At 45.1% G+C, this 20,537-nt stretch overlaps 1 protein-coding gene across 16 annotated transcripts in view; it reads left to right on the top strand.

The window, feature by feature from the left end:
* The window catches only part of TIAM1 (TIAM Rac1 associated GEF 1), a 151,634-nt gene that overhangs the window by 96,417 nt on the left and 34,680 nt on the right, over positions 1–20,537 (top strand). For all 16 annotated transcript variants that reach the window (XM_068689424.1, XM_068689488.1, XM_068689419.1 and 13 more), the window contains 6 exons: positions 1,522–1,596; positions 2,616–2,786; positions 8,587–8,691; positions 12,576–12,657; positions 17,043–17,129; positions 20,151–20,375. In XM_068689424.1, the coding sequence (XP_068545525.1) occupies positions 1,522–1,596; positions 2,616–2,786; positions 8,587–8,691; positions 12,576–12,657; positions 17,043–17,129; positions 20,151–20,375 (745 nt within the window). The remainder of the gene's footprint in view (positions 1–1,521; positions 1,597–2,615; positions 2,787–8,586; positions 8,692–12,575; positions 12,658–17,042; positions 17,130–20,150; positions 20,376–20,537) is intronic.

The following is a 20,537-nucleotide window of genomic DNA, read 5'->3' on the forward strand; positions in this document are numbered from 1 at the left end:
GTAGCTGAGTTTGGGGAAAACTTTGTAAAGCAACAAACCCCCTTGTATTTAGTAGGGACAGTCACTGTTTTGTTTTGAATTTTTAAAAAGCTAAAGGTGAAAAATTTCCACCCAGTCACTCCCCAGATATTTCTCTAGAAAATGTGTTTCAGTGTGCTAAGAAGGTACTTCCCTGTTATTCTTTCCAAACATCTCTAATTACAGCTTTCAGTTTTTGAGAGCCATACCTCATCTAATTGCAGGAAATGTTGCCATTTCTTTGTCTTCTTTCACTTTTTGAAGGGGGGAATGCTCGGGACCTGTTTTGTTCCGTGCCCTGTGATTACTCCTTCCTTCTTTTAAAGCACCAGTGGGTGTTTGTTTTGTTTAGCAGAGATTAATGCTGTAAAATTGTTGAGCTTGTTTTGAGTGAGACATTAAAAGTTCAACTAATATCTAATGCCTGAGCAAAAGCTGTGGGCTTCACCGGGAAGTACCAGATGCCTCTGTGAGCACATTCTCAATTCTTCGCGCTGGTGCTGTGGCATCCCTCTTGCTTTGTGCTTATTTTCCCCACATCAAGCACAATCCCTTGTCCTGAGCTAGGGTCCTTCCCGTGCTGTGTCTTCACCCTGTGTTTTGAACTCATTTTTTTTTTCCTTCCAGCGGGGATAAATGCATTCATGCTTCCTGTCCCTGCCCCCAGCCCCAGCCCCCTAACTCCTCCAGTACTCCCAGGCATGAAAAGGGATTTTGTTCCAGGTTAACGAAAAGTCATGCCGGAGAGAGTCAAACAAAAAGTGAAGTTTTGAGAAAGCAGTGGAATGCCTAAATATAAAGTCTGAATGCTTTTCCCCTGCGCTTGCGTAGTAGCATGCAATTATTCCCAAAGCTGAGGCAGTAAACTGTAAATTCTCTAAGTGAAGTGACCTGTTTCTGCTTCATTTTACGTACAGTATAGTTCACAGTCAAAACCAGCAACTTGATCATAAACCTGTGGTGACGTAGAGCTGTAAAATTTAACTTTTGAGCTGTAAGCTTAAGTATCTGCTGTAGCAAAAACCTTATTGTTCTCCCCTACGCTCAGCTGCAGCTAATTTAGAGCTGTGCACAGGGCAAGCTGGGTTTTGCAGGTGTGCCTCGTTGGGTGCCTGCCTGGTACGGTCCCGTGCAGTCCCCCACCCTGTTCCAGATGGGGAAACTGAACACAAAAGGAGATAAAATCTGTCCAGCTCTACATAGTAAGCCAGTGACAGACCACTAAGCGCAATCAACATCTCATCTTTCAGTGTGGTGCCCAGCAACCAGTTTATACTGCACTCCCCATCCTTTTTAACAAGCTATTTTCCTTTTTTTTTTTTTTTTCTGTTTTTGAGATGAATGCTTACATTTTTCAGTTTGATTTCTGTGCTAGGTATTAGATACATTGTTTACCCCAAACCCTTATGATGCAGCAGTTCAATCAAGTCAGGCCTTAGTCTTGTCCTGCAGATGGTGCAGAGGTTTGTTCATGTTTTAAAACAGAGTTGCTCTGTTCCTCAGGTGTTTGGTGAAGGAGTTGATTCAGTAAAGAAATCCCTCGAAGGAATCTTTGACGACACGGTCCCAGATGGCAAGGTAAACGCAGCAGCATTGGTTTTGGGATGCAAGAGGGAACGTGGAGCCCTGGGAAGGGAAGGGAAGGGAAGGGAAGGGAAGGGAAGGGAAGGAAGAGGGATCCTCTGTGTGTTGCAGGGCAGTCTGAGCTGATTTCCTGTGGTCAAGCATTCACTGCACTTGGCATCATGAGCACAGAGAGGGGTGCCAGGCCCAGAGGAGTGTTGGTGTTGCACACCAGGGAGGTGCCTTCCCACAGGAGGACCAGACTCCGCTGGCTCTGGGAAATAGCTTATTATGGTGACCATATGGGATTTTCATAATTTAAGGTTATTGCAACTATGAAGCACAGAGTTTTCTGGTTTGTTTTCTCGTGCTTCTGTGAGCTTCTGCGTTTGTAGAAACAATTACAACTGCTTTCTCTTTCCCCAGAGAAAGCCAACTATAAAACAGCATTAAGACAGTGCTAAGGGGCACATTCTTCATGTAGTGAATATGGATTTAGCTGCGTGAGCCCACTTGAAGCAAATAGCAATTCTGCAGTTTCATCACTTCATGGAGATTTATAGCTTGTAGTATAACACGGATGTAGAAGAGACAGGAAAATCAAAATAAATGCTAAAATTTGCTGCTTTGCCATTGCTAGGCGTAGGAACTGCAGCACCTACAGCAGTTTTGTTGGCCTTGGATTGGCTTACTAGGAGATAAAGTGCGAAGTTTTAATTTTAAAGCTCTTTTTATCATTATTATTTTTTGTTGCATTCCTAGCATTCCCAATAGCCATAGGGTGAAATCCCAGGATACACACTTTGCACCAGCTTAGCTGTGTGGGTGGCACGGGAAGGCAGACTTTACACTGCTCAGGTAAAACTGCAAAGTTTGCCAGTCCAGACAAGCCTTCGATCTAGGTTTATGAATAAAATGTCTTCACTTACAGGAGGGCTTTTTTTATGCAGCATGTAATGTTCCTTGCACTTGTAACTGATGCAGAAGGAGATCTTTCTTGGCTCTTCGAGTCATAATGGATTTTGTCTGTTTAGAGGGAAAAAGAAGTGGCGCTGAGCAGTGTCCATCAGCACAATCCCGACTGTGATATTTGGGTTCACGAGTATTTCACGCCGTCTTGGTTCTGCCTGCCCAACAACCAGCCTGCCCTGACAGTCATCCGCCCTGGGGACACCACGCGAGATGTGCTGGAAATGATTTGCAAGGTAAAGGCCGCCAGCCTGCCCTGGAGCAGGGCGGAATGCCTGCAACCCTACAACCCTGAGCGCTTTGAGTTGAGTCCTTTTGGTTAAGCCTTACAGTGACTTTCTCCCGTGCTTGAGTATGTTAGATGAGAAATGTGAATTACACCGAATTTTTCTGTAAAATCACACCAGCACCACATAGGACAAACACAGTTGGGTGTGAGGAGAGGAAGGCGGGTTGATTTCCGCCCTTTGCACTCCAGGCACTGTGCGTGAGTCTCTGAAGTGCCTTCACACCCTGCCCCACTGGTGCTGCTGCCTCTCACCCACCCACCCACCCTCTCTCCCTTTACCAGAGGCCAAGCTGTGCACAGGACCCTTCTCCTTTCTCTTTCCCCCAGCATCCCAGCCCCTGTCCCCCATCCTGCGTCCTTTTGCTGGAGTCATGCAGTTGCCCCTTGCTCTCTCGACCATCCCAGTGCCCCCAACTCCACCAACCCCCCCATAAACTCTTTCCTCCGCCACCAGACAAGCAGGCTGATCTCTCCCAGGCCACCCTGTTCCCAGGTGCTCTTCTTCCTTCCTTCTTTCCCCATGCTGCTTCCCCCCTCTGCTCGGTGTGAGGGAGGAAGGCACAGAGAAGCAGCAGTGCCAGGAGTGGGAGAAGGTGCCGGTGTTTGCTGTCTGCATTGCGGAGACAGACTCGCCTCGTGTAGGTGGTGGGAGGGAAGCGAGAAGAAAGCTTTTATCTGCAGAAAAAACACCTGGATTTCTTTGCGAGATGAAATATCAGACGTTTGGCCATTAAAAACAGTTACGTCTCAGCAGAGAAGTTTAAAGCTTTGACAAATTAAATACAAGCTTTCAGTTCTGGCATCCGCATAATGTCTGTTTTCCACTACCCAGCTGACTGCAAACTAGACCCAACTCGTGTCACGTGCTGCTCTGAAAAGTGAGTCCTCTTTTGTACAACAACAACAGCACGAGAAAAGAAAACATTTATTGCTGTTAGGAGCCCAACTTTGGGGACTTCTAGAACATGTTGCATGTGCTTCCAAAGAGAGGGAAGGTGAGAGCAAGGCGTTTGTTTGGAGTAATTATACAGTGTGCTTATCTCTCCGCCAGGTGCACTATTAAAGGCTGCTGCAGCTTGTGAAAGCTCTTCATTGTGTTCAGGGAAAGCTGACATTTTTGGAGAGAGACATAATAGGGAAGCTGGATGACACATTATTAGTAATGATTTATTTTTAGGGCTTATATTTTCCTTTGGGTAAGAGTGATTAACTCGGGGGGCCACATCCTTAGCTGGAGTAAATTGGTGGAGCTCCATCAGTTTCGGTATCGACCGGCTGAGGATCTGGTCTCTCACTGTGTTTCGGTCGTAGTGGGTGGTGGTATGTAGGGAGATGGGGAGGTGGGTGAGTGTTTGCTTTTTTTAAACAGCTATTATCTGTTTCTTTCCTTTTCTGTAAGAGCTTTCAGTCTGGAAAACACTGATGGATGCCTTCTTTTCTATCACTTCTAATAATCAATCTCTTTCTTCTGTCTCTTGCATTCAGCTCATTTTCCCCCCTTTAATATCTGATCCACATCATTTCACATCAGTATGCCATCTGCCATCTGAGAACCAGTCAAGTTCTGGTACAGTAAACATTTCAAGATCTACATTTCATATAAAACCTCTTCATGTTTGTAGATGTGCTTAAATCTATCTGTGCTATTAAACTGAGCTTGATTATTCTGTTGGAGAACATTAAGTGCACTCAAGTCATTGTAGAAAATGTGTTCTTATACTAACATTGCCGCTTGTTATTATACAGCGAGTTAGGTTTTGGAGGCTGCTTTGTGACACTTTTATGATTCAAGATTGGTGGGAGGAGAGTCTAAAGCATATTTTGAAGTGGTTTTTCGAATATTTCTCCTAAGATTTAACTAATAGCATCTCTCGGAAGGCAAAAAATCAGTATAGATGCATTAAGTTGTTTCCATTGGATAATAGCTATCGGTGTGAGCGTGTGTGTACAAATTACTGAAATTTGCATAAGGCTATGTCTTAAAACTGAGCAGAAGCACGTACAGTGCATATGGATGTAGGCAGGAGCAGTATGGAGAGAATAACACCAGAAACTGAGCATAGCAGACCACGTGGCATTTCATCTTTTGCCTGAACTGCATAAAAAGTGAGAAGCAAAAGAGCTGCTGTTTTCCCACTGTTACCAAAATAGACGGCGTGAGGGGCAAGAGGCAGATTTCCCCGTGCTTTTTGGATCTGTGCTAGAAGTCTCCAGGCAGTGACTTAAGCCTGATGCTCTGCGGGCTTGCTTTGATTTGGAGCTGATGTGTTCCAGCAGAAAAGGCTCGGGCCACACAGGTGCAAAGCTGGAGTAACGCGCTGGGCTCACCAGCGTGTTTCCACTATGCTGTAACATCAGTGCTAGCTCCCTCCCACACCAAGCTGAAAAAATACAGCCTTTCTTGTACGTCCCTGTGCTGAGGCAGGAGTCGAGCAGGGGGATGAATCCAGCTGCCTTGCATGTGTCTACGGTCAGGCCGAATGGTCCTCAGGAGGTGCCTGTCCCCACTTCAGCTGGCGGGGAGCTGAAGTGGGTGACTAGCTCAGGCTGTGTGCCCTCCCGCTACGCCACTCGGAGCCTGTTGAACTGTTTCACACCCCAGCCTGTAAATTCTTCCTCAAGAGCACACCGGTTGAGCTGTCAGGTTAGGCTTTAAATTGGGTTACTTGCTTAATTTAGTCCAGATATAGCCAGACTTATTAGGAGAGAAATAAATAAACCAAGCAGCTTCTTTGTACTGCTAAAAGGTGTTTTGGGTGGTCTTGAAAGGGTACGGATATCGCTAAAGCTGCACTGTTTCTGCTCCCACCTTCCCACATATGGATGCAGCTAGACCAGCACCAGGAAAAAAAATGGGTTAAAAGTATGGCTTTTAGGGCAGACTAGCTGTTTCCTCTTCAAGAGGACCCTTTCCTTTCACGTCAGTAGACAATTGTGCCTCTATTTGAGAATTACTAATATCAGATTTCACTGCAGACAAGGCCTTGCTGCAGCTGTACAATTTTTAATTACCTAAATGTTCTGGCTCATGTGCTGCAGCATCACAGCTTTAATGGTGATGACTCCCGTTTCCTGGCATGGATGGGGCTGCACTGCAGTGGATGCAGTGCAGTGGATGCAGTGGATGCAGCAGTATCCACCATGGCCAGTGGTGTTTCCTGGAAGAAATGAGTGGCTCAAAAGCTACGTGAGGTTTATCCAGTGGCCTCTTTCGACAGTGCCCTGCCCTGGGTAGCTCAGAGCTCCCATGCAGCATCTGTCATCTTGTGTTTAGCTCCCTCCTACTCTCTAAAACGTCCTGCACAATTTTCTCCCGAGCAAATCTCCCTGCAGGACCGACGGACGTGAGATCAGAGGCGTCAGCATCCGTCCCTGCGCCTGATGCAGGTATCAAAGCCAGCAGGAGCCCTTTCAAGGACCGCCAGGAAGCGTAGGTGAAGCCACTTGCCTTTGGGGATGGCTTCTCTGTTAGGATGGTATCAGGGCAGGGGCTGAACAGCTCGGGGCAGGTAGATGTGAGCACAACCTGCCCCACCAGTGCAGCCGAGGCTGCTCCCAACCTGCGGCATCTTGTGCCCGAGTGCCTTGAGGCCCTGAGCTGGATCCACTGATGTCCCTCTACAACAGGCTGTGATCTCTGCTGGCCTCCCGACTACCCCTCAGGCACCCCGAGAAGTGTCTCTTTGGATGTCCTCTGCAATGGGAAGGCGTTTGGAGGTCTGTTTGGAAGCAATAAAAACACACAGCTGTGGATGGGGGCTCTCACTGAACCCCGGGCTATGCTAAATTACACTTAATTACACAGCGCAAGTCTGGCTGACCTGGCATTTGCTGGGTGGCTTTCACTTGGCCATACCTGGAGCTGTATGAAATGCAGAAGACATAAAAGATCTTCAGCACAGGAGAACACAAGAAGATTCAATTCAGTGGCAGGAGCAGGCTGTTAGGTTGCCTGGTTAATTTTTCTGCTAGTATGGGTTTTCCACATACTGTTTTTTCCCCACTAATTGCTTCAAATGGCTCAAGTGTTTCACGAACTTTCAGTGAGACTCATCACAGGCTTTCTCCTCCAGTCTTCAGATGTGCTATCTGTGTTTTTATGTCTCCTCCCTGTTTTTGTTTAATTCGTGTGCATGATGCTCTTCAGTTTGTGTCTAGGGATCTTAAATTAATCTGACCAGAAACTGATCTAGGATTCCTATGGAGAATTTCTGAACAATTACAACCAATTCTGCTTCCCAGGAATTCCTGGGGTGTTCATATGTGTGTGCATGTAGGAGACAAAACTAGGAAAAATGGTCATTAAACAATGAGCAGGGCTGGCCAAATGTTTACTAAAAAAGAAAAAGGGGGGAGATGCTGAGGCTCTCCCACATGCAGTTCCTTTATTTTGGCTTTTGATGGATTTCAGATTCCTTATTTAATGAACTAGGCATTTGTCCAGATTGCAGGGGTTTATCCCATTTCAGGTACTCAGTTTCATGTAAGAACAATTTGTTTTTTTGAATCAGACACACTGGGATGCAGCAATACGTAGAGTGCAGCAACAGACCTGCCTTGTATTTTTGCATCGGTGGCTATTTTTTATTCATTGCCTAATCCAGATGTTCAAAAATAGTTGCTGTGCCTCGAATACTTGCTGAAGAGTTTGCTCAGTCTGGGCGTGCTCTTCTCTGCAGGTCACTCGGTGTGCATTACTCATCATCCGGGCTGTCTCATCAGTCAGCTGAGTCTCGGTGTATCATCAGCTTGGCTTCAACCGGATAAGCAAGCCTTTAAAAAGCACGAGGGCAACACCTAACAAATAGGGAACGGTGACATTTGTGCACGAATTTTCAGACGAGATGTTGTTTTTAGTGCAACCTTGGAGATTTGGGTAATTTGCTAATCCGAGATGAAAAGGCAAATGTATCAAAGCATGGAATAATAATGGGAGTTCAGAGGTGGCGGTGAGGTGAATTTACCTGCTCTATCTGTGAATCACTTCTGGATTTTTCATCAGCTTTAGTCAACGGTTTATGAACTTTGCAAGTAACTCCTGAATGACGTTCTTGGTGTTTATCACCCTTCTGAACGTGTTTGATTACACACTGCATTAACCGCTGCTTCAATTCAGCTTATTAATCGTGCTGAGGAAAGGTCGTTAACATCTCCCAGACCAAATGCCATATCCTCAGCTAATTATAACTAATTCATTCAAATGGTGTGACCTGTTTCCACTGGGAGGTAACCCAGTACACAACTCCCGGCTTCTTTTAGCCTCTTAAAGCCAGCCTGTCCTGGGTTGTTTTGAATTTAAAGGATGTACAGATCTTTTTGTATAACCTTGCTTGAAATTTACTACACCATATATACTTGCTAAATTATGAAGATGCTAAAAAACAAGCAGAATTTTTTTTTCCTTTTAAACACACTGTGTGTACAAAAGGTCTGCTCCCAGTCTTTTGCTTTAATAGTGTTTGTGTATTCCTGAGATGGAGCAGAACTGTGAAATAAGCAGCAGCGAAGCGGCTGCTTAGGGTAGTAGAGCTGCCCTTGACGTCCTGAGCAGGTTAAATGAGCACCCTCTTTTGGGGAAGAGGAGAAGGTTTGGATTCTTGTTTGAGTTAGGAGCTCACGGTCCTCTTATGCCAGATGGTGCTGGAGCACCTCCACTTTTTTCTCTCTGAATGTCATGCCATTTTCTAAGTATAGATGATTTGAGCCATTGCTCTTGTCTTAAAAAGCCTCTTCTCCATTTCTGACAGACTCACCAGCTGGATCACTCCGCTCACTACCTGCGTCTGAAATTCCTGATTGAAAACCAGATTCAGTTTTACGTACCAAAGCCAGAAGAGGATATCTACGAATTGGTAATGCTACCCCCTGAGCAAAATTACATGACACTGTGTAGGACACTATTAATTAGAGTTTATCTGGTGTTTGTAATAAGCAGTTATGCTTTTTAACTTGCAATTACAGCGCTATGAAGGCCATAGCAAATTGGCCTCCAGTAAAGTAATCTCTCCAGACGTTTCATCTAGTGGAGAGAGTTGGTGTTTTGCTTATGTGTGTGCGTGCATGGCTCTGTGTGGAAGGGAGAGAAAGAAGAACCATTGGTAATGGGTGAGGATTACTGTATCGTACATTTAAGCTTAATATCTCTCAAGGCTGCCTTTTTCTCTTGTTATTTTCCTTGTTTATTTTCAAGACATACTGTTGAGGCCTGAATACAACTTCTTCAGATCGTTTTGATTTTTTAAGGGAGGGAGGAAAAGCAAGGTTTTTTTTCCTTTTTTTTTCTGAATGGGAAAGTAAATGTTGAACTTAAAAAGCTCTGGAGTTATGTGTGAGAATATACGTTCCTAATTGCTTCATTGGGATGTTTTCATATCATGAATCTCAAAAGCAGACTTCAAAGGAATTTTGAAATCAGAGATGAAAAAAAAAGACCAAACAGAATTAGTGTCGTGCTTTAACTCTATGATTTTACACATGCATGCTGTAACGCGTTTTAAAGTCCTTTTTATTGGTGGCTGTTTTATTTTATAAAAAGTAGAACTTTCCCACTTATGAATGCTTTTGTTCATTTACTAAAAGATCTGGGGTTTGCAGTTATCACTGTTAAAAAAAAAAAAGTGTTACTGAGAAAGTACTAAAACCGGGAGGTGAAACATAGCTGGGAGTGGTGATTAAAACCCAGAGAAGACAGCTTGTGGCTTTCATTGCCTGGAAGGGCTTTGGGGAGTTGCCTTATGCTGATGGGATATAGGATTGACATGGTCATCACTTGCTGTTTATTCTGAAAAACTGAAATCACAACACAACTCCACAGTCTGTAGGACTAATGACATGCTGAAAGGTTATAGTGTAGGTAGGATCATACCTAGTGCAGCATCATTAAATCAATATGCATTTGTATGTGTGCTTGTGTGTGCATGTATGCTTGTTTCACGAGAAAATCGGAGTTACTTTTATTCAAGTGTTAAATGAAATTATTCTCTTGCAGCATGATGAAACTAATGACCCTATTTTTGTGGTCTCCTGAAAAGCTCTTTATAATAGTTTTGCCATAATAATACCTTGCTAGAGCTATCTTCCACCTACTAAAATGCTTTTACAATACATTACTGCAGAAAAGGTAAACATCATTTCTTCTGATGGTATTCCTTTTTCTTGCAGCACATAGAAGATGCATTTAAATAAGAAATGGAGATTAAATATCCATATTCCATCCCTCTCTAAAACATTAACGGCGATGCTTTGTGTTCTGACGTAGTCTTTCAAAAATTCACAAGCTTGGTTTATTACGTGTTAAAAATGTTACTGAAGGCTTGGAGACGGATATTTAGCATTAGGTGCTGCACCAGGCAGTTGTATTTTTAAACACCTTTTATTGTAAACTAAGCGTTGGAATGTTTTGACTGAAGCGTGACGTGCCAGACTTGGGTTCCTACGTTGGGTAGGATTTAGTTGTTGCTTTCAAAAGAAAGCAGGAGACTGGAGACCTCTCTGGAAATCTCACTGGTGAAGGCATTGGGGCTGCAGTCAAAAGTAGCCCTGGGAAAGGATGCTGGGACAAGACCAAAAGTGTAGAGGAAAAAGGAGCAAGCAGGTGGCAAGTTTGAGAAAATTCAGGTTATGGTAGATCCTCCAACGCTGCTTTAAGAAACACCAGGAGGAGCAGAGGGACTGAAGTGGATCAAGGGGACAGCTGTTGTCAGGAGGCAATCCTGAATCCCAGAATCATCTAGGTTGGAAGAGACCTCCAAGATCACTCAGTCCAACCTCTGACCTAACACTAACCAGTCCTCCACTAAACCGTATCCCTAAGCTCTACATCTAAACGTCTTTTAAAGACCTCCAGGGCTGGTGACTCCACCACTTCCCTGGGCAACCTATTAGCAAACCCCCTCGGATGCTCCTGGTATTGCTGTTAAACCCCTCCGAGTGCAGCCCCCACAAACCTGCAGTGCCAGCAGCATGAGCATCCACAGCCCAAATGTGCTGCTTGCCTTTGGGGTCGGAATGATGAGTCCATGGGGCCTGGTGTCAGCTCAGTGCTGCTGCCTGGTCTGGCTGTGGTCTGGGCAGCTCCACAGCAGCTTGTGGGTCCCAGATATTTGCCTTCCTTTCCATGGAGATTCTTGGGATGTAGGCAGTGAGCAGTTCCTGTATCCCTGTGCCCTGGATCCCTCACTGGCCATCCTTGTTTCAAGTCTTGCATGCTCATCCAGATAGCTTTCTCGTTGAGATAACTGCAGGGTTCAGACAGTTTTTGTTCTGAAAACACTGCAGTTTTCACTCCTTTTTTTTTTTTTTCCTTTCTACTTTAAAAAAAATCTTTACTGAAATCTGGCTGAGATTTTGTGAATGTCATTTGACTCATTTTCAAGTGCGGAATAATATGTTCCCATATTTGAAAGCCACATTTTAAAAGCAACGATAGCATGGCATCCTCATAGAATTTTACATTTTATCTTGCTATATAAAACCATTTAAGTGGGTATACAACTGTTCTGTAGCGCATAATATTTGCATTAAACAGATGTATAAGTGTTGGTAGAAGCAGGAGATAAAAGTATATATTTATTAAAGGAACCCTTTACTAATGAGTTACTTTTCTTTTTTAAAGAAGTGGATTAAACGCTTTGGTCCAAACACTAATGTACGGTTTTAAAATGTTAACTTAATTATTGTGAATTGCTTTTTTACACAGTCACACCAACATTTTAAACAAAATGTTAACCTGTGAACTTGCATTCACCTGTGGGTATGATTTTTTCCAGAGATGAAAGGCTGATTTGTTAGCGAAGTCCCAGCCTGTGCTGTGGCAAAAAATAGCTTCAAACCAGTGCTGAGAACTAAGGTTTTCAGAATGGCTTTGAGAAAGTCAGGGCTGACTCCCAGAGATGTCAGTTCAGAGTCTCCAAATGTCTGGAAAAATGGGATTTCCCTGTCTGAGACCGTGTGACAGGCCCCAGTACCAGCTCATGTGTTAGGAGTTGAGAGGTAGGACCGTGATACAACAGTAAGTAAGGCAAGGCACAAGGACCTAAGTGATTTAAAAGCATAATTCCTCTTACCTTACCCTGCGCTCTCTGAGGGAGGGGTACAGAGTGCAGGGGTGCAGCTGAGGCCTTGCTTGGCATGCGAATTGCAAGCGGGTGCTCAGGCTTCTGGGTTGCCACCCAGAGGTGTGAATTTGTGCTGGTCTCCCAGGAAGGATGCTAATGACAATTTCAAAGACTTGGGAGCTTTTGTCGGCACAAATAAACATAAACGTGCTAAAGGTGAAATTTCATGCTGAAAAAAAAGCTGCATATAAAGTCTGTAGCAAATTAAGGCATGTATTTAAGAAGCAAAATCCCTACTTGTGACTTTAATACTATAAAATCATTCAATTCCTGCAATGTCTTACTCTAAGTAATATAAATACTTAATGATAAATGATGACTTCCCACTAAATACAAGAGTAGGCATCGAAGCTCTTTTTCTTGTGTGAGAGAGTGGAATGGATGTGTCCTTGCTTTTATGTTGGCTTCCTCCTCTTTAATTATTTTCTTAACAGTAAGGTGTAGTGACACTGCTCATACGTTTCATGCATGTGGAGAAAAATTTTCCAATAGGTAATGATCACAGTCTATGTCTCCATCCTGTAATTAAGAAAGAAGTCTGTTCAAAATTATCGCAATTAATGTGTCTTCCCACAGTAAAGCATTTTTATGTCTTTTCTTTTTTTTTTTCTTCTATTCAGCTTTACAAAGAAATAGAAATCTGTCAGAAAATTACACAGCACATTCAAATAGAGAAGTCTGATGCATCCTCTGATATTTATGGTAAGTTTCTCTCCTCGATTTGTTTTTATCTTCCTACCAAGTCAATTCTAGTGTAAGTAACTGCTTGCTATTGATTGCTATACCTGAAAGGCCTGTTAATAAAGTAAGGAAAGCACATCCCATTCCTGTGCCATCCACAGAAAGCTGGCTCCCCTGCCCTGAAGCAGGATGGTTTTATTGTAATGCACTCAGCACTGTTTCTCCCGGTGCTCAGGCTGTGGGATATGCGGCTCTTTGATGAGAGCTACAGTGGCAGAAAGGACAAATGTTTGCTTGTTTTTCTCGTCCCTCAAAGCACCACGCACAGAGGTTGTGGGACTGAGCGCTGGCAGCACGTGGCATCCTTTGCTGCTTGTCACATCCCACGTGAATTCCTGCCTTGCAGTGCTCGTGGGGGCCCTGCAGCAGAGCTGGGTTTGGCAGAGGGCTGCTGATGCAGCTTGGGGCTGCCAGTGGGATCTCCCCCTCCTCACCCCATCCTCTCCCAGTCCCCCCGGGGCAGCACCAGGCACCATGGCAGGGATGCAGCCTGCATCCCTTTGTGAGCTCCTTGTCCCCTTTCCCTGCCTGCTGCAGGTCTGTAAGGTGGGTCCCTATCCTACCCTGCTGTTCCTGAGGCTACGGGAGCCTGGCCCCAAGCACACCCAGTTCTCAAGGAGCCCCTTTTGGACTCCTGCAGCCAGAATCTGGCACATCATATATAGATCTGCATGTAAAATGGGGGAACTCCTCCCTGTGTGATTTCAGCAAAATTCCCAGTCTTTCCGTGGGGGTGGTTGTGTTATCTTTTGAGTATTTGAAGCTGTAAACCTCTAGCCTGGCGACGTTGCCCTTTGGTCTAGCAATTACAGCTCTGTAGTGTTTTTTAACATTATTTGTGCAACCCACCCTGCGGGAAGCCAATCTGCATCTTTTTACTGTTTATCTAAATATTCAGTTTTAATGACTAGAATAATTCTGAATTCCCGAACTGCTTATTATACAGCTGCAGGCCATCCGAACAGAGAGCACTGCTACAAAGCAGTAGTACTGACTGTGGGTTGAATACTGAAGGCCTGAGAAAGAAATCAGAACTAGCACAGCAATGGCCCTAGGTTCAGTAATTATGCTAGGGCTGAAAGGACTGCAAGAATTAGGGGTATTGTGGCATTTCCTGTTTCTTTCTTTCTCTTTTTTTCCTTTCACTTTTTTTTAAGTGATGGGAGAGACAACGAAATGCACTGTCATGCCCTGTGAAAGGGGATCAGCTGCGCGATATGCGGGGTGTATCTGTTCAGTGGCTCTGACCCTGCAGAGGGCAAATGCTGAATGCGCCCAAAAAAGCTGACTTTGCTCTCATTGAAAGGAAACAGCAAACCTTGCTTTGACTTTAAACAACAGCAGAATTTCTGTAGTCTATGTGTGCCTCTGAAACAGGACCATGTGGTCACAGAGTGACAAGCGTGAGCTGAAATCCTCCCCTGCAGGGGAACAGAGGAGAGGTGACAGAGCTGTGCTGACCCTCTCTTGGTGCTGGGCTTCGTTCTGAAATTCTTTCCAGTCCTGTCTGTTAAGTACATTTACATCCTCTCAGTCTCTTTATGGGATGAGCGTTGCCAGCACATACTCTTACAATCCAGAGAGCAAGCTGAAGCCCATACACGAGCTACGGCAGCACGAAGATCAGAGCTGTCTGGTTTCCGTGCAGATTCTTTTTAACGGGGTTGCTCGAGGGCTCTTGCTACTGGTTTTGTTTTGAAAGATGTCTAAATCAATAACGTGGCTGCAGAGTCTCCAAGCATCTCGCCTAAGTCTTCCCGTGAGCAGGATTGCTTTTGAAGCTGGTTCTCAGGCAGCTGGGCAGAGCAAGAAGCGCGCTCAGCCCCTCACAAGTGCTGGGAACGGGGTCAGGAGCCAGTACCACAGCTGAACAGCCAGGGTGCTACGGGATTTTTCATTCTTATGATTGCTTTCCTTGTTCTCTGCAGCTTCAGTCAACCCTTCTCATGCTTCTTGTACATTTTAAAAACATATGTCCAAATCCCCTGGGCCATGATTCCTCCAGAAGAACTGGAAAAGTCTTTATGAAACGAAGACAAACGAATAAAATTATGAAAATCATTAGTGGCCTTGCCTGTTGCTGTTGCTAGTATCCCAGATACGGTAATAATAATGTTTGCAAATCACCTTGAATTTTCAGGATCCTTCACAAGCAGCCATTCATTAATCCTGGCAACGTCTCTGCGATAAGAGGCGCTCTCGAGGTACCTGGCCAGTGTGCTGGACCTTGCCTTCAGGACATGTCAGCTGGTTTCTGTAGCTGTGCTGCCTGGGCACACGTATACTCTCCTCTTTCACTGGTACCTGCCTTTGTGCTGAGGTCGTTTTGTGCAGGCAGCTTTGTTCTGGTGTTGTGTTGGTTTTCTGTGGCCCTGTGTGCTCTAAGATGCTGATTTTTGTTCTCCTGCCATCAAAACGCTGCAGTGGAGAAAAGGCCCTGGCTGGGTCACCACCCCTCTCTCCACAGCTGTGTTTCAGGGTCTGTGCACAGTCTGATGATAATCTTCCTGGCAGCGATGCCAGCTTATGCAACCGCTGCCACGTCCACCCACTCCTGCCCTTCCTCTCACGCAGTGCTTGCACATGTTTGTGGCAGCACCTGGAGAATTCACCCAGACAAAACCTGTACGTTTGTATGTGTCCATATACAATGCAGACATACACATACATGCAAATATGCATCTGTGCAAGCATAGGTGGATGTACATACACACTTGACTGAAGTGTTTCTCATCCAGATGATCCCCCTGTCTCCTTCCACCCGTTCTGCTAGTAATTATTGCTCTGGATTTTATTTTTGGACTGGAAGTTGAATGACAGATCGGAGGAGGAAGCTGTCTTCTGGGGAAAAAAAAAAGGATAGCTTGGGGAAGGTTGTGTCCCTTCTCCCAGTTAGCCACAAGAACTTGAGGAGCAGCTCTGCCTTGTTTTAACTGTGTGGTCGTTGGAGCAAAGGCAGTACAGTCAAACAGCATTTCAGCTGCAGGAGGGTGATTGTTGTCATAGCTGATAATTTGTGCTGACTCAAACCGAAGTCCTGGGCACGCTCCACTGGGCCTGTGGTGAAGGTTTTCCAGGTAGGCTTCATGGCGATGACAATCACTAGCTACTATTTGTTTTACATCTGCTCTTCTGTTTAGTCAAGAGTTTCTCCCTCTGCCAAATCTGGTGTGTTGAGTGAGCTTCACAAATTTCCTTTTATTCAGGCTGAGGAGCTTGCATGTGGGTTCCAAGTAGCTCAGTAAGCCATGAAGGGCCATATGCTCCTAGCTTCTAGGCTGCCACATTCTTCCCCCTCCTTTTTTTTTTTTTTTAATGATATATGGAAAAAATAACTTCTCATCCATAACCATCGACTTGAAGGGAGTCCTAAAGTCAGAACAGGCTCCCAGCACATCTGCTTCCTCTTGGCTGGTGGCTGATTCCATGTTAAACAAGTATCTTCCCCCCCCAAGAGGTTTGTAAATGTTTTTCTAGTTGGAAAAAGACGGAGCAAATGGTTTCCTACACCCATTTAGGGAGTAATGAAGTTTCAGAAAGGCAAATGTTCTTCTTCAGATAACTCTCACCAGTAAATAAGCAAAGCCTATTTAACTAAACACATTGTGTTTACTTTACACATTGTTATCTTGGACCGTGTCAAACACAAATGGCAAGAAAATCACCTAAACCAAACATAACAGCACCATTTGCGCTGTTAAAATTACAGGCTGTGTCAGTACTTGCATGGTAAGGTTGTGCTGGGGCTCTCAAACACCGCTATAAAACGTGGGCTGAGCCGAGACTTGGCAAATAGCAGGTCGTGCCAGGAGCAGCTGAGAAAAGAAAGAGGCAGAGGGGGAGGCAGCATTTTTACAAACTCGGCCAGCCCAGGAAATTCAGAAAGTCGAAGCTGACGTTTTGCTGTAGCAGGCACTGGTCTGTGTTGTACGAGCTAGGGATGGCATGTCAGCCGTAACTCCCAGTTTCCTGGCTGTTGTTGGTTTGGGTCACAAACCACAGCTCTGTGCAGCCTTTGTCTGCAAACAGCAAACTTCTCGCAGTGACCTTTTGTGGCAAGAGAATTGGAAGTGTGTTCCAACATTTTGCAGCTGTGGTATACTCAAATATAACTTTATACGTGCAAGCTCAGAAATTCAATTCAGTTTTTTCTTACGGCCACTTTCACTTTTTCGCTTTCTATTTGTAAAGGTTGAAGGAAAGGGAGAAGGGAGGAATTCTCCACCACTTTGTCAGGAACAGTGCTCGCAACAGGCACTGCACAGCCCTAACTGTAGTGCGTGCAGTTGTTAGGTAATGCTGTATTGTTTGCTGCTGTCTAACCATGTCATTGGGGATCTCCCTAGGTTTCTCTCTGTCCTCCGTGGAAGAAGAAGGGATTCGTCGGCTCTATGTGAATGGTGTCAAAGAGACAGGCCTAGCTTTCAAGAAAGGTAAAAGACGTTCTTAAGTCACGTTTGGTATTGTTTGTTTAATCCTGGTGTACATCGTGAGCTTGTTGGGATGGAAGTTTTATAAACACACCAAAACAGGATCCCAGTCCAGAAAAGATCATGCTCTTTTGGCAAGAACCTGAGGTAATGCATATAGGGTTGTTCTGCTCCCGGAATCAGCTGTGCTCTATAGCCAAACTCTTAATTTTAAGTTGCTTTGTGTGTAGGAGGGTCAGCACCTCCCTTGCAGCTAGAAAGAAATGCCAGGGCCCTCTCAAGTCAGTGGCTGCAAGATAAACAGGTACGGTAGAAGCTCTCAGGTTACCCTCTGTGGGTGGGATTACTGCCTCTAGTTTTGCTCCCAGCATATTCAGAAAGCATGACAGCACTTGCGCCAGAAGGCAGCAGAGACAACTCGGCTGCCATGCGAGTCCTAGTGCAGAGAGGGGTACGGTTCTGCCATGCCGTACCCAAGCTGAAGCCAACCCTGATACTCCCATACCCATCCTGCTTTTCCCACTCATCTCCCTCCCTCGTGTGCTGGCACTGCTGCTCCTGCAGCCACAGGAGGGGCTGGGCAGCTGAAATCTAACCAAATTTTAAGGAGTAATATGGGGAACAAGGAGAGCAGGAAAATGCTCGCCTCATCATTGCCCATTAGTATATGCAGAGTCCTCAAAAGCACCTGCAGAGTTTTCTTGGGAGTGGTTAAGTGGTAGTGCAGAGCTCACTCAAGAGCTTGCTGCTGCTGAAAGCTTTGGGGCCTGTTGTCCCCCAGACAGCTCCAGCCCCCTGCTTGGTGCTGGCTCTGGCTGAACCAATTCTGCTTCCTGGGAAACTGCCATCACTGTTTCCCAGACCCGTTAGCAAAGGGAGTGTTACGGTGAGGGTACAGGGTTCAGCAGGTCTTTATTTTGCTTTCGGGAGAAGTTTGAATGAAAATTTAAATGAATGCATGAACACACACTGCCTCCTGTGGGGCTGTCATGCTAAAACACACTTTCAGTGATCCATTGCTCTTCATAACTGATATAAAAAGCCACTTCTGTAATAACAGGATTTGGCAGGATATTATGACAAGATACGCATAGTTAGCAGAGAGGAAAGCTCTTTCTCTCTTCCTCGCATTATTTACATTTATGTTTGCACTTGACTGCATTTCCTGCAGTAAATTTATCTAGAAGAGTTGCAGTATTTCCTCTTCAATCTTTTTTTATTTTTTTTTCCAAATGAAAAACTCTGAAATTTTATTTTCTCCTAATTATTTTTATGATTTATGCTTTTATCTTTTTCTCTTGGTCTGCATTAGCTAGGCCATTGCTGGAATTATACCGATGCCTGATTGTAGTGAGATATAGATGATGCTTCATCCCAAATGATTCAAAAGAGGGATTACAATGAGTAAAATGGAGCCCTAGATGAGATGTTTATGGTTACAAGCATATTAATGTGCCGCTATTATGACATGGCATCACTGAGCAGAATAAATGAAATAATGTGAAATGCTCGACTTGCTTTGTTTTGTCCTCATTTTGAATATGATTTTATGGTCCATTTACTTCGTAGCCATTCTACTTATTTCATTTTATTCTTTCTGAATCTGCGCTCTGCACTACAGTTTCTGGGCACAATTACATGCGTTTAAGAGAGATCTCAATTTTCCTAAAGAGGGCTGGAGCTGTTTAGCCTCCATGTTTCTTTCTCAGATGAGGGTAGGTAATCTGTCCTGGAGGATTCAGCTGAGCAATTCTTGCAGCTCAGGCTTGTCAAATTGGGGCCTCTCCTCATCGCTGAAAGGTGCCAAGAGTCATCCTTTGCCCTGGTCTCCCAGCCAGCAAGGCAAGTCAATTACAACAGCAGGTCACCAAGGGTAGGTTTGCCCGCAAGGAGCAGCTCTTCTGGCCCTGTAAATTCCAGCTTTCCACCATGAAAATGCCAGGATGGTGACTAGGATGCCACAACGGTCCCTCTGGTGGCTGTTGCAGAGCATGCTTTTCAATCCTCTCTCTCTCGGGGAGATGCCTGCAGGGGCCCACCAGCGATGAGTGTGTCCCCAGCGACTGAGCTGTAGGCTGAGTGACGCTGGAAGTTATTTGGGTTTAAAGCCTGTTCCATCTCGCTGTTGTGATTTGGAGAGCAGGCCGAGGGGAAGGTCAGGTCTCCTGTGGGACCCCGGGGGGCTGCTCGCTGTCTGTCGTATTGCTGCATTGCCCGGGGGCAAGCGAGACTCAGCTGCTTCCTCTGTGGGTTGCCTTTTCCCTCGGGCACCTGGGCTATAAATAGCTCCTGAAATTGGATTGGAAAAGACCATCACTAACCTACCAACTGCTAAATTTTGCCTTTTGAAGCCCCATATGCTGGGATGTAATTCGGACAGGGCCGGAGAGGAGGTTGTCTGAATTCCAACACCGATTAAGTGGGAAATGTGCTCCCTCCTCCTAAGTGTATCAGTGGGTGATCACTTCAAATAAAAGCATACAGTTGTATGAGAAATTAAAAGCAAGAATCAACCCAATCCAGCAGCACAGCTGACACAGTGATCCCAGGGGATTAGCTGGGCTGCCCATTGGGAGCCTCTGCTTCCCAAGGAGAGGTGCAGACCCAGCTCACAATGCTTCATGCGGCTCCGTCTTTCCCCTGTGCTGTGTGCAGAGCCTGAGAAGTCTGGCTCTGTCCTTAAGCATCCATTTATTTATGAGGAATTTTATTTTGTATGATGGCTTGCTGCACAGCAGCTGTCCCCTTGCAGAGTGCTGTGAAGAAGGACAGGGTATGTGCCTGCTGGTGCCTCCTGAGGGACTTCCTGGGCACCTTACTCTTATGGGTACTGGAGTACCAGCCTGACAGCAGATCTTGCAGAAGTCCATCAAATTTCAATGTAATTTGCAGTCATAAATGTTTATTTTATGTCTAGACATAACACTGTCTGGCACCTTATAAATACCCAGCTGAGCTCCTTGATGTCTGTGGGTAACAGAAGCATTGCTGTGCAAGTCTTACCTGTTCCCTTCTGCGTTGCAGGCCTGAAAGCTGGTGATGAAATTGTGGAGATTAACAAAAAAGCTGCTGAAGATTTGGACTCAGCTTTGCTGAAAGATGTCCTTGTTCAGCCTTCACTGTGTCTTACTGTACGTACCTATCCTGAGATTGAGGAAGGGCAGAAATTAATGCAGCCACCACCACGTCGCTTGGAAAACCCATCTGACTTGAGTGACAGCACGCTGGTGTTTGCTGGGAGCAACCAAGGTACAGTGTCGAAATTACGAGGAGGAGAATTCACACTTAAAGTGTGCTGGTGTAGTCCCATTGATCTGGTACTTCTGTGATGAAAGTGAGCAGCATTGCAGTCTGAATGCACTGCGTGGATAATAAATGAGACCTCTGGAAGCTGTGAGGTATAGCTACAGT

The sequence above is a fragment of the Anas acuta genome, chromosome 1 (genome assembly GCF_963932015.1).
Source record: "Anas acuta chromosome 1, bAnaAcu1.1, whole genome shotgun sequence".
NCBI classification, from domain to species: Eukaryota; Metazoa; Chordata; class Aves; order Anseriformes; family Anatidae; genus Anas; species Anas acuta.